Raw genomic sequence first — 14,089 nt, forward strand, 5'->3', positions numbered from 1 at the left:
AGAGTTGCATAGAAAGGAAGGGTCTGAATAGGATAGATAAGATTGGATTAGCTAACTAGATAGTTAACTTTCCCCAGGTGGATTTATCTGGAATGGATGTAGCCAAGGAACCTCCTTTGACTTTTACTGACTTACTTTATCAGACTTTTTACATTGTCAATTAACTGCCTTTTTAACTGCAGGTTTGTTGGATATTTTTTTTTAAAGGAATTGCTTATATGAACCCTTAAGCTCTTAAGTGTTCCTTTGCATCAGACATCAAACTCTGAGGGAGCAGACATCTTTAAAACCATGAATCCACTCAAATATCCTTGGGAGGTAATCTGCAATATAATGCTGTATAATAGGGGGTTGTAGAAAAGAACTGGTAGGTGCTAGATATGTAAGCACCAAATCAGACTTTTTTTAAAATTGATTAATTCAACAGACAGGAAAAGAAGGCATTGCTGAATCAACTCTGGTGGGCTTCCAACTTAATCAGAACAAAGATCAGAATTAGTAAAAAGCTAAAGGAAGAATAAGGATACAGATGGCATAAATTCGAAATAATTCCGGACTATTTTAAGTTGTAATGTGTGACCTTAGGTAAGTCAAATGTTACCTGATTCAGGTGCTTTTTAGGATCTTTGGAAGCTCTGACCCTATAATCCTTTCTATGAAAAGTGATTTAAATTGATTAAACTTACGTATAATTTTTTTTTAAAGCCCTTACCTTCCATCTTGGAGTCAATACTGTGTATTGGCTCCAAGGCATAAGAGTGGTAAGGGTTAGGCAATGGGGGGTCAAGTGACTTGCCCAGGGTCACATAGCTAAGAAGTGTCTGAGGCCATATTTGAACCCTGGACCTCCCATCTCTAGGCCTGATTCTCAATCCACTGAGCTGTCCAGCTGCCCCCTTATGTATAAAATTTAATAATGATGGATATCATGTATGCTGTCCTTTCCCCATTTTTCTTTTTCCCAGAGATCATATATCTAGAGCTAGAAAAGATCTTGGAGGCCACTTATTCCAACCACTTCATTTTATAGATGGGGAAAAAAAGGCCCAAAGAAGTTAAATTACTTGCCCAATATCAGATGGGAAGTGGCAGAACCCACTTGGCTCTATTTGAAAAAAGCTTTTGATTCATTTGACAAAAATGCCAACTTAACCCTCTGCAACAAGGTGGCCCCATCTACATATTCATCCAAAATCCACTGAAAGATGAAACAGTGACTCTCACCCTGAAAGGCATAAAACTGGGAGACTTGTGAGATGTAACAACATTCTGAGTTGTGTTACGATTAAAAATAATAAAGATTGATATAATAATATAAATTAGTATTTTAATTAAAGCCATGCTGATAGAGATAAAATCATTAGACCACGCGCTTGTAAGAATTCAAAATTGCCGCCCCAGCCATTATTGTTACTTCCCGCGTCTGCTGTAAAAGTGAAATTTGGGAAATGCCATCTAAAAGTATATATATATATTTACTATGGACATGTGGGAAACTTTGAAACTACATTTCCCATGATTCCTCATGGTAGACAGGAAGTGGGATGATGTAAGAGAAGGGATATAAACTCCTGTAGTGACTTTGAACTTCCTCTTTAGCTACTGGGTGCAGGATGAGAGGGGAGGTAATTATGGCTGAAGCGGCAGTTTTTAATTCTTACAAGCGCGTGGTCTAATGATTTATCTCTATCAGCATGGCTTTAATTAAAATACTAATTTCTATATTTATATCAGTCTTTATCATTTTTAATTGTAATACTGCTAGCCAAAGAGGCCAGTTCAAAGTCACTTCCCCCTATTTAAAGCTGTCCCTCACCTTGAATACGTAATCCAAAACAGGAAACCCGTTAGACCACGGGAAATGTAGTTTTTAAGGTCCCCACGTGTCCATAGAAAATTTATATATACTTTTAGATGGCATTTCCCAAATTCCAATTAACAGTTGCAGTCTTGCTGGGGATAGTCCTGAGTACCGATGGCCCTGGGCCAGTGGCATCCCGCCCTAGGACACTGCAAAGACGGCTAGACGAGAGCCGTAATCAACGGAAAGGCTTTGGCCTGACCATTCCTACAGGAAAGACTAAGCAAGTGTATCAGCATGTAGCTGGACGGACACAGAGAATCTGGGCCAATAAGGGAGGACCCAAAATTAAAGGGAAGAAGATGGACTGTATTGTCTTCAGAAAGTGGCAGAGCTAAAGACCCCAAGTTTCACCAGGAAGCGGCCATCTTCTCATTCATGGTATTTTACCTCTGGTACACCAATGAAATGGAATACAGAAGTCTGAAAAACTAAAAATGAATCGTCACAAAGAGGAAGGTGGGGAGGAGCATGCTGAGTATAAATAGGCTGAAAAATACATCATAAGAGAAATTGGGCTGGTCACTTCATGTGGGATGGCAGGTAAACAGTAAGTTCTTAGTTGTTTTCCAGTTGTGTCCGACTCTGTGACCCCATTTGGGGTTTTCTTTACAAGATACTGGAGTGGTTTGCCATTTCCTTCTCCTGTTCCTTTTACAGATGAGGAACTGAGGCAAACAGGGTTAAGGGACTTGCCCAGGGTCACTCAAGTCATAAATATCTGAAGCCATAGTTGAGCTCAGGTCTTCCTAATTGCAAAGCCAAGGCTCTATCCACCACACCACCTAGCTGCCCTACAACTTTAGCAAGACCTCAGTTCAGATCCTGCCTTCCAACATGGACACTTCATTGTACAGTCATTTCAACAAGGTGCTCCACTAATGGTACCTCTCAAATGGGGGGGGGGAGGGGGGCTCAGCACACCAGGCAGATTTTCTATAGCAAACTCATAAAAGGACAAGGTCATGAGCGGGGTGGGGGGAGGGGGGCAGAAGCTATTAATGGCTCGAACTACATCAGCTGAGAGAACTTCCAAATTGGTGAGGTCAGAGAGTCATTCCAGTACCTAGAGAAGATGGGAGTGCCATGCTTTATGAAGGGTGATGTGGCCAAACTGATGTGCATAAGGGGGAATAATGTATAATAAGAAGGAAAAGGGAGGGTGGAGTCCAGAGGTGAAGGGTTTTAAATGCCAAAGGGAGGAGGAGTTTGTTTTAATTCTAAAGGTTATAGGAAGCCACTAGTTTAAAGAGCGGTCAAACCTGGGATTTAGGAAAATCACTTTGGCACAGAAGTAGGAAGAGACCCTTCGAGGAGACTAGTTAAGTGTTTGCAGCAATATTCTAGGCAAGAGGTGATGAGACTGAACTAGTGGTCATTTGGTGAGCAGAGAGAAGGCAATAGACAAATGTGTGGAGGGAGAAGAAAGGAGATACAGCAACTGGCTGGTTGTGCCAAGTGAGCAAGAGTGCGGCACTGGAAGGGAAGCTGAGGTTCTGAACCAGGAGGATGGGGTGGGGATGACAGTCCTCTCCTTCCTTTGGAAGATGGGATGTGGAAGGAAAGAGAAGTGCTGTCTTGCCTTTCAAAGGACCAATAGGGAGCTGGAGATATGGGATTAGAACCCAGGAGAGAGTCCAAGACTAGGTGTACTGATCTGAGACATCGCCAGAGATAAAAAAAAAAAAGGGAGGGGGAGAAAGGATGTCCCAGAACAAAGCCCTAGAGTACCCTCAGGACATGATACAGGTGATAAACCTGAAAAGGAAACTGAGGAGCAGATGGAAAGGGAAGAAGAGAATGAGAGAACAGCTTCCCCTGTTGCAGTGGAGAAAAGACTGTAGGAGGTGTTCGACCTGGTGCCGATTCTTGGTACCGTTTGGCCCATGGAGTTGCGAGTCATATTGCAAAGGGTCGCAAAGTGAGCGAGAGAAGTAGAAACAAATTCAGTCAGCTTTTTCCCAAGTGAACAAAGGAAGAGAGGAAGATGGTGTGAGGAGCTTGGGCAGGTTGGTAGACAGCAGAGGAGTCCGGGGGTAGAAGTGTACAGGGATGGGATTATGCGTTACCACTTCATCACACAGGACTAAGTTGGGAAAACAGTGTCCGATGACTTCAAAGGTTTGCAAGACGTGGAGAAGAGGAAAAGAGCTCACAGCCAATGGCTTCCATTTTCTTGGTTTCTTGAATTGAGTCTTCAGCGGTGAAGATGGCAGTGTGGGAGCCGTGAGAGGTTTATAAGAGCTATCGGTTAGTCCTGAGAAATGAAAAGATCGCCCCTGCCGCACAGGACCGTGTCCTAGCAGAGGTTCTAACCTAATAACCTAAACGGATGTTTAGTGGGTCCAGCCAGTAGGATCAGAAGCAGGGAAAGCAGACGGGGAAGTGATCCGGGCTGGCCCCTTACCCAAGAAGGAAGGAGCAAGTGGGGCTGTCAAAAAGGAGACTTGAGAGTATATATGAGTCCAATACATAGCTACATATATTTCATATTTTTGTCATTTTTATCAAAATACAAAGAATAGAAGAGAAGCTAGGACGAAATACCTTGTTATGTGGTTGTTTAAATGCATGTCAAACTCGGCACACAGTCACAAAACTTGCTTATAGTCTGCTTTTCAACTTCCTCTTGGTCTTCTTTTTAATGTATTGATTCTCATCTTTTTTTACTCATGGCTTTTTAGATATCATTATTTTATGATACGGACCATCTTCCTTCCCTTTAGATGCTAAGCTCCTTGAGGGGGTGGGGGAGCTCTTTTTTCCAAATTCCTATTGCCCTGAGCTTAGTCTGTCTGAGAGGTGGATATGCCACTTTCAGAATGGACAAGGGACTCATTTACCAAAGTGGGGCAAAAGCTCTGGGCGAGTCTTGCAGCTTTTCTATTTTTTCCCCCCGCATTTCTGATGATCTACAAAAGCGGGCCATACATCAGCTTCTCCCGCCAGGAGCACAGATTCATCGAGCCCTCCTGTTTAAGCAGAATAAGGACAGAAGAATCGTCCTGTGAGCGCGTATAGGATCAAGCCTTGAGTGATCTCTGGATGTTCCCGATCCTGAAGCTTTTTGTTTTTTAAAACCGTGCCTTCCTTTTAAGAACTGATACTAAATATTGGTTCTAAGGCAGAAGAGAAGTCTAGGGCTAGGCCGTGGGGGTGAAGTGACTTGCCCAGGGTCACCCCACGAGGAAGTGTCTGAGGCCACACTTGAACCCTCTAAGGCCTGGTTCTCCATCCAAGGAGCCACCCAGCAGCCCCGGATGTCACGTTCGGAATGCACTTTCCAAATCATAGGCTTATCCAATGACGATACATATCGCTACTGAACTCGCCAGGAAAAAGAAAGATTAGCGTTGTGTTTTAGCCAATTTATCTAGTCCAATCGAGGAAAACGCCCCAAAAGTAAAGTGGCCGAAGCAGGGGAGACGGCTCGCCCTCTTGTCTAGTGCTTTGGGTGTCTGTTCATTGTTCCCTTTCCAGGGATGGGCCTCCCTCTCTCTGCCACAGTGGTCCCGGCCCCGCTGCGGCTGGCGGAGGGACACGCCCAGCATCTGCTGCGTCTGGCCAAGCTCTCAGGTAGGGCTCCTCCCCACGGCTTTCACCCGCCTATTCTGCCTTGAAGAGGAGGAGGACGGACAGTAACAACCCGAGCAAGTCGGGGAGGAGGATCTCTGGGGCTTCTGGCCAAAAGGTCTGCCTGAACACAGATGAGCAGATCCACTTCCTTGTAGCCTTTTCCAGCAAAAACCTAAAAACGACGTGAGCCTAAGTCATGCTCAAGAAATCCAAACCCTTTAGGAAGTGACTTAGCTTTGCTGAACTCCCCAACGAGTCACACACCGACCCGCGGTCGGTAAGAAAGGGGACCGCCAGAGCTAAGCCCAGCCAGCACAAGCGAGCCAGAGAATGGTAGAAACCAAGCAACAATGATTCACGCCAGCTCTGGCATAAAGCCGGCATTCAAGGACTAAGGCAGGAGACCGTCAACAAAATAAAACTGACTCGGGGCAGCTGGTGGCTCAGTGGATAGTGCCAGGCCTAGAGATGGGAGGTCCTGGGTTCAAACCTGACCTCAGACTCTTCCTAGCTGAGTGACCCTGGGGAAGTCACTTAATCCCCACTGCCTAGCCCTTAAGGCTCTTCTGCCTTGGAACCAATGCACAGTATTGATTCTAAGGCAGAAGGTAAGGGTTTAAAAAAAAAAACAAACTTACTATAAAAAATTATTGCAGGTCCCAAGATCCAGAAAAAAATCCATTCAGGAAGGCACGAGGATCTATCACCATAACAACTACATGTAGACTCAAAGGAAAAGATGGGCAAGGACTATATGAATTCCTACAAGAAATGAAGCAAGACATGAAAGAAAGGAAGAAAGGTGGGGGGGAGGGGGGAGGAAGGAATAAAGGGAGGAAGGAAGGAAAGGAAAAGGAAAGGAAAGGGAAGAGAAGGAAATAGAAGGGAAGAGAAGAGAAGAGAAGAGAAGAGAAGAGAAGAGAAGAGAAGAGAAGAGAAGAGAAGGAAATGGAAAGCAGTACTGGCATAAAGAACTGGAGGTCTTTCAGGAAAAGCTGGATGAACCTTTGCCAGGCATTGTGGATGCATTTAAAGAAATCATAAATGAAAACTACCTAGATCTCTTAGGACCAGAGGGCAAAGTGAAGAGAAAATCTATATCCTAAAAGAAATTCCCCAAAGTCCCTGGAATGTCATATCCAAAGTCCAGAGTTGCTTCTACATCAAATAAAAAATATTGCGAGTTGGGGGTAGCTAGGTGGCTCAGTGACCTAAAAAAAAGGAGGTCCTATTTAAAAAAAAACCAAAAAAACATATTGCCAAGAATGTAGAAAGAATATCACATGGTGTATCACCATCTAGGAAGAAGCAGTTCAGGAACCAGAACCACAGTCGAGATCACACAAGACTTTGTAAGACTTTAAGTAAGAGAAAGGTTGGAAATACAGTATTCCAAAAAAGTAAGATACAAGCTTTCAACAATTTTCCCTGCAACATTGAATATATATAATCCTAAGGAAGAAAAATAGACTTTTAATGGAATAGAACTTTTTTTTCCATGGCATTTTACATTTTATTCATCATTTTCTCCCAATATGAACATAAATACATTTTCCCATTTTAGGGGAAATGGTGGTTGTAGAACAAGGAAAGCAAAAGAGGAAAGCAAAAGAAAAGGCAAAAGTTAACATAGTAATAATTTTGTAAGCTAATATAGTCAAATATAAACTTAGGTATTTCTAAAACAATCATGAAGTATATAGGGTTAAAAGCTTTTATGCACTGGGTCTACTTTTCTTTTTTTTTAATGCCTAAGGTTTCATTGCTTTATTTTTTTAAATTTTTTAAAAATAAAAAAAAATTTTTTTGGATATTTTCCCATAGTTACTTGTTTCATGTTCTTTCCCTCTCCCCCAAACTTCCCCCACCCTCCCTTAGCTGACACACAATTCCACTGGGTTTTACATGTATCATTGATTAAGACCTAATTCCATATTATTGATAGTTGGACTAGAGTTATCATTTAGTGTCTACGTCCCCAATAACATCCCCATCAGCCCATGTGTTCAAGCAGTTGTTTTTCTTCTGTGTTTCTCCTCCCACAGTTCTTCCTCTGAATGTGGCTAGTTTTCTTTCTCACAAGTTCCTCAGCCTTGCTCTGGATTCTTGCATTGCTGCTAGTAGAGAAGTCTGTTATGTTCAATTGTATGGAATAGAACTTCTAAGCATTCCTGATGAAAAGACTGGAGTTGAATCGGAACTCTGACAAACAAAAGTAAGTCAAGAGAAACCTAAAAAGGCAAATGTATTTGAGCAACTGGAAGGGACTGTATGATGTTGTGCTAAGATTTTAATGGTGAGAAAAGAAGCAAAGTATCCCTTCAGAACCTTAATGTCTTCAAAGGGTATTGGAAGAATTAAATAAGAAAGCAATGGAGCAGATTGTTCTGAAGGTCTTAAGAGAGCAAAAAAGAAAGAAAGGAAGAATATACTAATGAAGACAGGAGGAATACGTTAGAAACTACTGCTTCTCAAAACTGAGGAACATGAGACAAAAGTATACAAACATGGAAGGGACAGAGGAAAAAGAGATCAGATAAACCTCACTCATATCTAAACCAGATAAAGGGCGATTGAACATAACACATAATAGTTTAATGTGGGAAAATATCCAACTCAATAGGACAAGTGAGGATAAGGAGAAGGAGTGGTTAAGAGGAAGGATAATACCAGGAAGGGAAATGGTCACAAGCAAAATAAACTTCCTGACTGAGGAGGGAAAAGAGTAGTCTAAAGGGATGCTCATCAACTGCATAATAGCTCAACCAGCTGTGGTATATGAATGTAATGGGAATATTGTATAATAATAAATTATGAAAAACATCATTTTAGAGAATCCTAGGAAGTAGGAACTGAAGTGCAGTGCAGTAAGTAGAACTAGACTAATTTCTATAACTACATTGTAAAGAAAAATTTTGAAAGACTCAAAAATGCTAATCAGTGCAATGATCAGCCACACCTCTAGAAAATCTCAGATAAAGCATGCTCTTCACCTCCTAATAGAGGGGATGGACTGATTCAAGGTGCAGAAAAAGATGAGCATTTTTGGACATGACCACAGCGTGCACTTGTTCTGCTTGACTATGTTTTTTTGCTATAAGGTGGGTTTTTTTTTAATCCGGTTCTTTAATTGGAGAGTGGGGAAAGGAGCAATTGGCAACTGTGGTACCACAGGAAATAGAGCCATAGAAACTTTCTTTGTTTTTAAGCGTTAAAGAGAACAGAAGGAAGCAGACAAGCATGACAATGTTGAGAGTAATGTGATGGCCAGGTGTGGTGGTACATGGATGTATTCATGATCCCAAGGAGGCTAAAGCTGATGGGTTACTTCAGCTTGGGAGTTTTGAGCTACAGTAGGCTGAGGACCAATATGATGGCCTCCCAAGATCAGGGGAAGGGGAAGGAGAGGGCACCAGGACATCTAAGGAGGAATGAAACAGCTTCCATGCTGATCAACTGGGGTATCAGATCCAAGAATAGATACTGCACTGCAAGTCCAGGCAAAATAGGGAGATCCACATCTCAGAAAAAATGAAGTAATGTGATGAACATCTATTATCTAGAATAAAATTTTTATTTGATAACTTTTGGAAAAACTATTAGGCAGTCTGGCAGAAATTTAGGCAATGACCAACATCTTTCCCCATATTCCATGATAGATTCAAAAGGGATAATAAGTAAGCACCCTCAATCTTAAAGAACACATAAAAGAGAAAGAGAACATCTGCCATTCCTAGCTAGTATAACATGAATTCTTAACTAAACAAGGGACAGAGACAATTACAAAAGATAAAGTGAGTAATTCAGTTTACAGAAAATGAAAAGCTTTTTTTGCACCAATAAAATTAATGCATATAGGATAAGAAGGGAAGAAGGTGATCAAATGAGGGGGAAAAAACTCTCTGATAGTTGTCTGATAGATCTAAAATATATGGGGAATTAACACAAATATTTAATACTCCATTCCTCACAAATAAATATTTGCTTAGCAAATGTGTTAACTGTAAGTCCTTGTTTTAGATGTGTGGCCACCTGGGCCACCAGTCAAACCAAAGTCTTATAAATGCCTGAATATACCAAAGAGACACTAACCTTCTGCAACTGTTTAGCAGAGTAAAATAACGCACTAACCCATGCATAGAACATAATTTGTTTTTATTTTAAAGTATTAAATATTTTTCTAAAGTTAATCAAACAATTTCAAAACAAACATTTCAAACAAAAGTGTTAGACAAGTTTTTCCAAGTTTGGTAAACATTATAACCCCTTTCATTATTTCATAATACAAACTACTCTAAGCCAAATACAAAGCTGTAGGAATGGATCTAATCTACCCTCCATGACCCATGATTCTCAAAGTTCTTCACAGTTTAATTTCGCCATTCCAGATTCTACTACAAGCAAATGTTTAACAAAGAGTAATTACTACAAGTTGTACAAATAACCATTAAAAAAAAGAGGCCATCACACAAAAACGATTCTTCCTTCAAAATGTGGAATAGTGGTAAGCTGGTGATTTACTTCAAAGGGTAATTCTTCTGCTCCCTTTCTACCCACCCTCCCACACACACACACACACACACACACACACGCACATACACACATGCACACACACACAGAAAAGTACAGTTAATATACCTGACACAAGAAAACAATTAACGGTATCTCTTCAAAAGCAGTTGCTTAATGACTCGGAGCATATGATTGAAGCTGTAGGAAAAAACTAGCCTAAGATTCTCTTTTGTGAAAAGATAACCTACATTCCTAATGCCTTTGTATTATTTGAGGCTAAAATAATTGATTTGGGGGGAAATCAAGTTCCTTAAACTCTAGTAAAGGAGAATAATTTCTACGACTGACAGAATGCTCGAGCGAGTAGTTGGTTGACCAGCTACTTAGAAAAATGAGTCCTTCCCTGATGGGGGGGCCCCTGGGGCTGAGCCTAAAATCAGGGACTGAATGCCGGTTTGACATTCTTGAGGATAATTTTCAGGAGCCACAGCTCAGATTAACTGCAGCAGACTCGCGGCCTCATGCCGGTGTGCCAGTGGCCACCAGAGGGCAAAAATTCAATGTGGATGACTCAGCCCAGGGGAAAAACCATGGGAAATGCTCTGTCTTTCTGATTATGGGTCAGGTTCTTTCATGGGCTGCTAAAATAGTTTGAGTAGATGCAGGGACAGTGGCTGTTTTTATTTCTCAATTCTTGAATGTATCACTGCAGGAGTAAGAACAGGAGGAGCCTCTTGGACAGAATCCCAAAGAATCTCAAAGAGGAGATTTTCTATCCAATCTCTTAGCAAGTTACCAAAGGACACAGAAGAATTTAGGCAAGGCTTCATTTTTTTATAAAACCTTTTTCCTGCCCCACCAGTTGTCCTGAATGTCCAGATTTTTTTTTTTTCTGTCATGGTGGGACATGGGTTCTCCAAAGCGATGCTAACAGGGTTTGAGTTCTGACAAGTTGTGCTAATTGGAAGGGAATTTCTCTCTCCATTATGTTGCTTTGTTTAACATCATCACTCAGTGACCTGGAGATCAAAGATCACCGAGTCATTCAGGTATGGAGAAGCCCTCAGAGAAAGGAAATTAAAGAACCAAGGAACCAACAAGAAGAAACGGATCCCACAGGTGCTGCCCGCCTCGGCGGCCCAGAAACTGTGGTTGGTTCCTTGGATATGGCATGTGAGAGCGAGAGAGAGGGTGAAGAAAAGGCCTTACAGGGGAGACCCAGGAGCCTTGGAGGTCTTCTGGCTGGGTCATTGAGAGCTGAAGAACCCTTGTCAGAGGTTAGCTTCCATCCATCACGGCGGCCAATCGATTAGGAAGCTAAGGAACTCGTACCTCTCTCCTCTCTTTCCCTCTCTTAATGCTAATACTACTTTGATTTAACAACGTTATAAAGCTACTAGCAGCATCGTAATTTTCATTATTACAGGTCTCCAGTCCATGCCGAGTCACAGTCATTCTCTAAGGACCCACCTTGGCGGCAAAGTCCAAAGAGACTCATCACCCCAAGACTCGGTGCTGAGGGATGGACGTTTCTGGCCACAAGAAGTCGCCATGGAATGGCTGAAGTGATTTCTAAAAGAGGTGCCTGCTGTAAAGAAGGGGTTCTTCATGGTAACTGAGTAAGGAGGGAGATATAAAATGAAACAAGAAAGAGCTTGTAGCATGCAAAGGCAAGTCTCGGTTTCTCTCTGACATTCACCCCTACCAATGCCGTGCAGCATAAGGAAAAGAACACTGGGTGGCCAGCTGTGTCGCTGTTTAGCTCTGTGTGAGCTTGGAAAGGCTATGTAGCCTCAAAAAGCTTCCATCTGCTTGGGTTTTAAAATTAGGGAGATGGATGGAAGGATCTCTAAGCCCCCTTTCCAATTCTAAACCTAGAAAGTAGTTTTTAACTACATCTTAAGGGTAAACTTTACTTTCTCTATTTTCCTATAGTTCTGAGATTTATTCCTAATTATGGAAATTTGCATTCAAAAAAGTAAATTTAAAAATTAAGCACAAGACGTCCTGCCTGTCACCTATAGTCATAGTCTGTGTTATGACAAAGATCACTTCAATTATTTAATTAGCTGGCTAATCAATTAATTAAGTCATTTTAATTATTAAACAGCAGAAAAAGGTGAATTCATTTTCAAAACAAATATCATCTAATTAAATTATTCAAGTCAGATGAAACTGTTACATAGGTTTGTTGTTTGTTTGTTTTTTTTTAATTTTTCCTTACAAGTGAATGTGTAAAATGTAGGACAAAAAACAAACCAACCTTATTGCTTCCTTTTCTCCTTTCTCTCCAAGCTTTCCCAAATCTTGAATATCTTCTATTAATTTTGTTTTAACCCAAGTAGGCTCAGAGTCCCTTGAAGATCAGAGTAACTTTAGAAACCATTCTATATTTCCATCTTTGTGTTCTGTGCTACAGAAATGCCCATGCTGACATTAATGCTCAGATTCCCGTTGTGTTTCAGTGAATCACATTCCTCCTTTGTTCATAATATTGACTCGCCAGAGAAGTCCCTAACTGGAAAGGAAGTACACGTCCCCAGTGAGTTACATCATTTAGAAAGTGTTATAAAAGGAATCCTTTTAAAATGAAGATGCACACAACCAGAACAAGAACTTTCCATTTAGTCTTGCTTAAAATGTGTTGCTAGTAATGTTTTGTGTATTAACAGTCAGTACTGAAGGGGCTATTCTGATTGTCAGAAATACCAAGTACAGGAGAGCCAGCAATGGAGCCTGTCCTCCATAGCTACATGGTTCCCCTGGAGAACAGTTTTCAGAGTGGCTCACTGAGCAGCAAAAGGAGAAAGGGAATCCACAGCCAAAAAAGGAAAAACCAAGCTGAGGGGCCTACCTAGAGAGCAGAGGGAATGTTGCTCTTACTTACAATTTTGAATCACTTTTAAAAATAACTGGAGCCATGTAGCCACATTAAGAATCATACTTGAAAGAGGAGGTATTTCAAGGATCGTCTTTTCATGGATCATCCATTTTTTCCAATTAAGAAAAAGTGGTCTGTTTTTCCTTTCTAAAAATCTCTACCCATTTAGAAACCTTGAAACTGATTTCAGGGGAGGAAAAAACCCAACCCAACCCAAATCTTGTCCAAACATCTGACATTCTCATTCTCCCCACTATTGTTGGCATCGTCTTCATATTAAAGTTCCCCAACACGGATCTCCCAGGGCACGCTTAATTTCATACTTAGGAGTGTTCCATGGTTGTAAGCTTTCCCTTGAACCCTGGATTCACAGTGTCTGATTCTTCTTTTCATCTTCAATTATGTTATTGTGGACGTCATCTTTGTTCTGCTCTTCGACTTCTGGTTCTAAGAGGAAGAGGAATTCCCCATGTTAATATTTTTGGAAACCTGCATAAGCAATATATATTTTTACCATTATTATATTATATGTATTATATATTATATTTTATTATATATTATAATATTACATATTATATTTTACCATTATTTTTTATGAGTTCTTACAAACCGTATTAGAAAGAAGATTATTACATTTTCCCAACATTATAGCGAGTGGTATGATTATTGATTAAGGATAGACTACTAAGTGCATCACAAGACAGAACCAACAAGTCAAAGCAGCTATCATGCACTAAATGTGACTCTCTATTCGTATTGAAAATAGGCATGTTCTGGGTCCATTGCACCAGGGTCGACACTGTGTTACCCAATGTGGCAATTGCTCTCCTTTGCTTTAATCAGATCCTATTGGAAGTATGGCGTTTGGGTCTGAGCATTCCATTGAGAAACACCCAGGATTGGGAAAGATGAAAGGTACGTCTGTGATCCACCTATACCTCTGTTCATTGTGAATCTGACCTAAGACCAGCGGGGCAGGACTCTCAAAAAAGGAATCCAAAATTTCCTAATTATAATGGCCATGAAAAGGACTTTTCCCAAGTCTCTCTAAAAGTTATAGTCTGTGGTTAGTCTAATTAAAAAAAAAAAAGAAAGAGAATCAAATGAACATATATATCAAAGATGAAAACTGTGATCTCACTTTTGATGAAGAGGAAATTAAGGTAATGATCAAGAATATTTTGCTCATTTACATGGCAATAAATAGGACAAGCTAGGTGAAATGGGTGAATATTTGCAAAAATATAAATTGCCTAGAT

General features: G+C 40.8%; 1 protein-coding gene across 1 annotated transcript in view; it reads right to left on the bottom strand.

Annotated features, from left to right (window-relative positions):
* Positions 1–12,628: 12,628 nt before the first annotated feature.
* The window catches only part of GOLM1 (golgi membrane protein 1), a 37,520-nt gene continuing 36,059 nt past the window's right edge, over positions 12,629–14,089 (bottom strand). Inside the window, exon 8 of the mRNA XM_044678106.1 lies at positions 12,629–13,277. Coding sequence (XP_044534041.1) covers positions 13,198–13,277 — 80 coding nt within the window. The 3' untranslated portion in view covers positions 12,629–13,197. The remainder of the gene's footprint in view (positions 13,278–14,089) is intronic.

Source organism: Gracilinanus agilis, chromosome 1 (assembly GCF_016433145.1).
Source record: "Gracilinanus agilis isolate LMUSP501 chromosome 1, AgileGrace, whole genome shotgun sequence".
In the NCBI taxonomy this organism is placed as follows: domain Eukaryota; kingdom Metazoa; phylum Chordata; class Mammalia; order Didelphimorphia; family Didelphidae; genus Gracilinanus; species Gracilinanus agilis.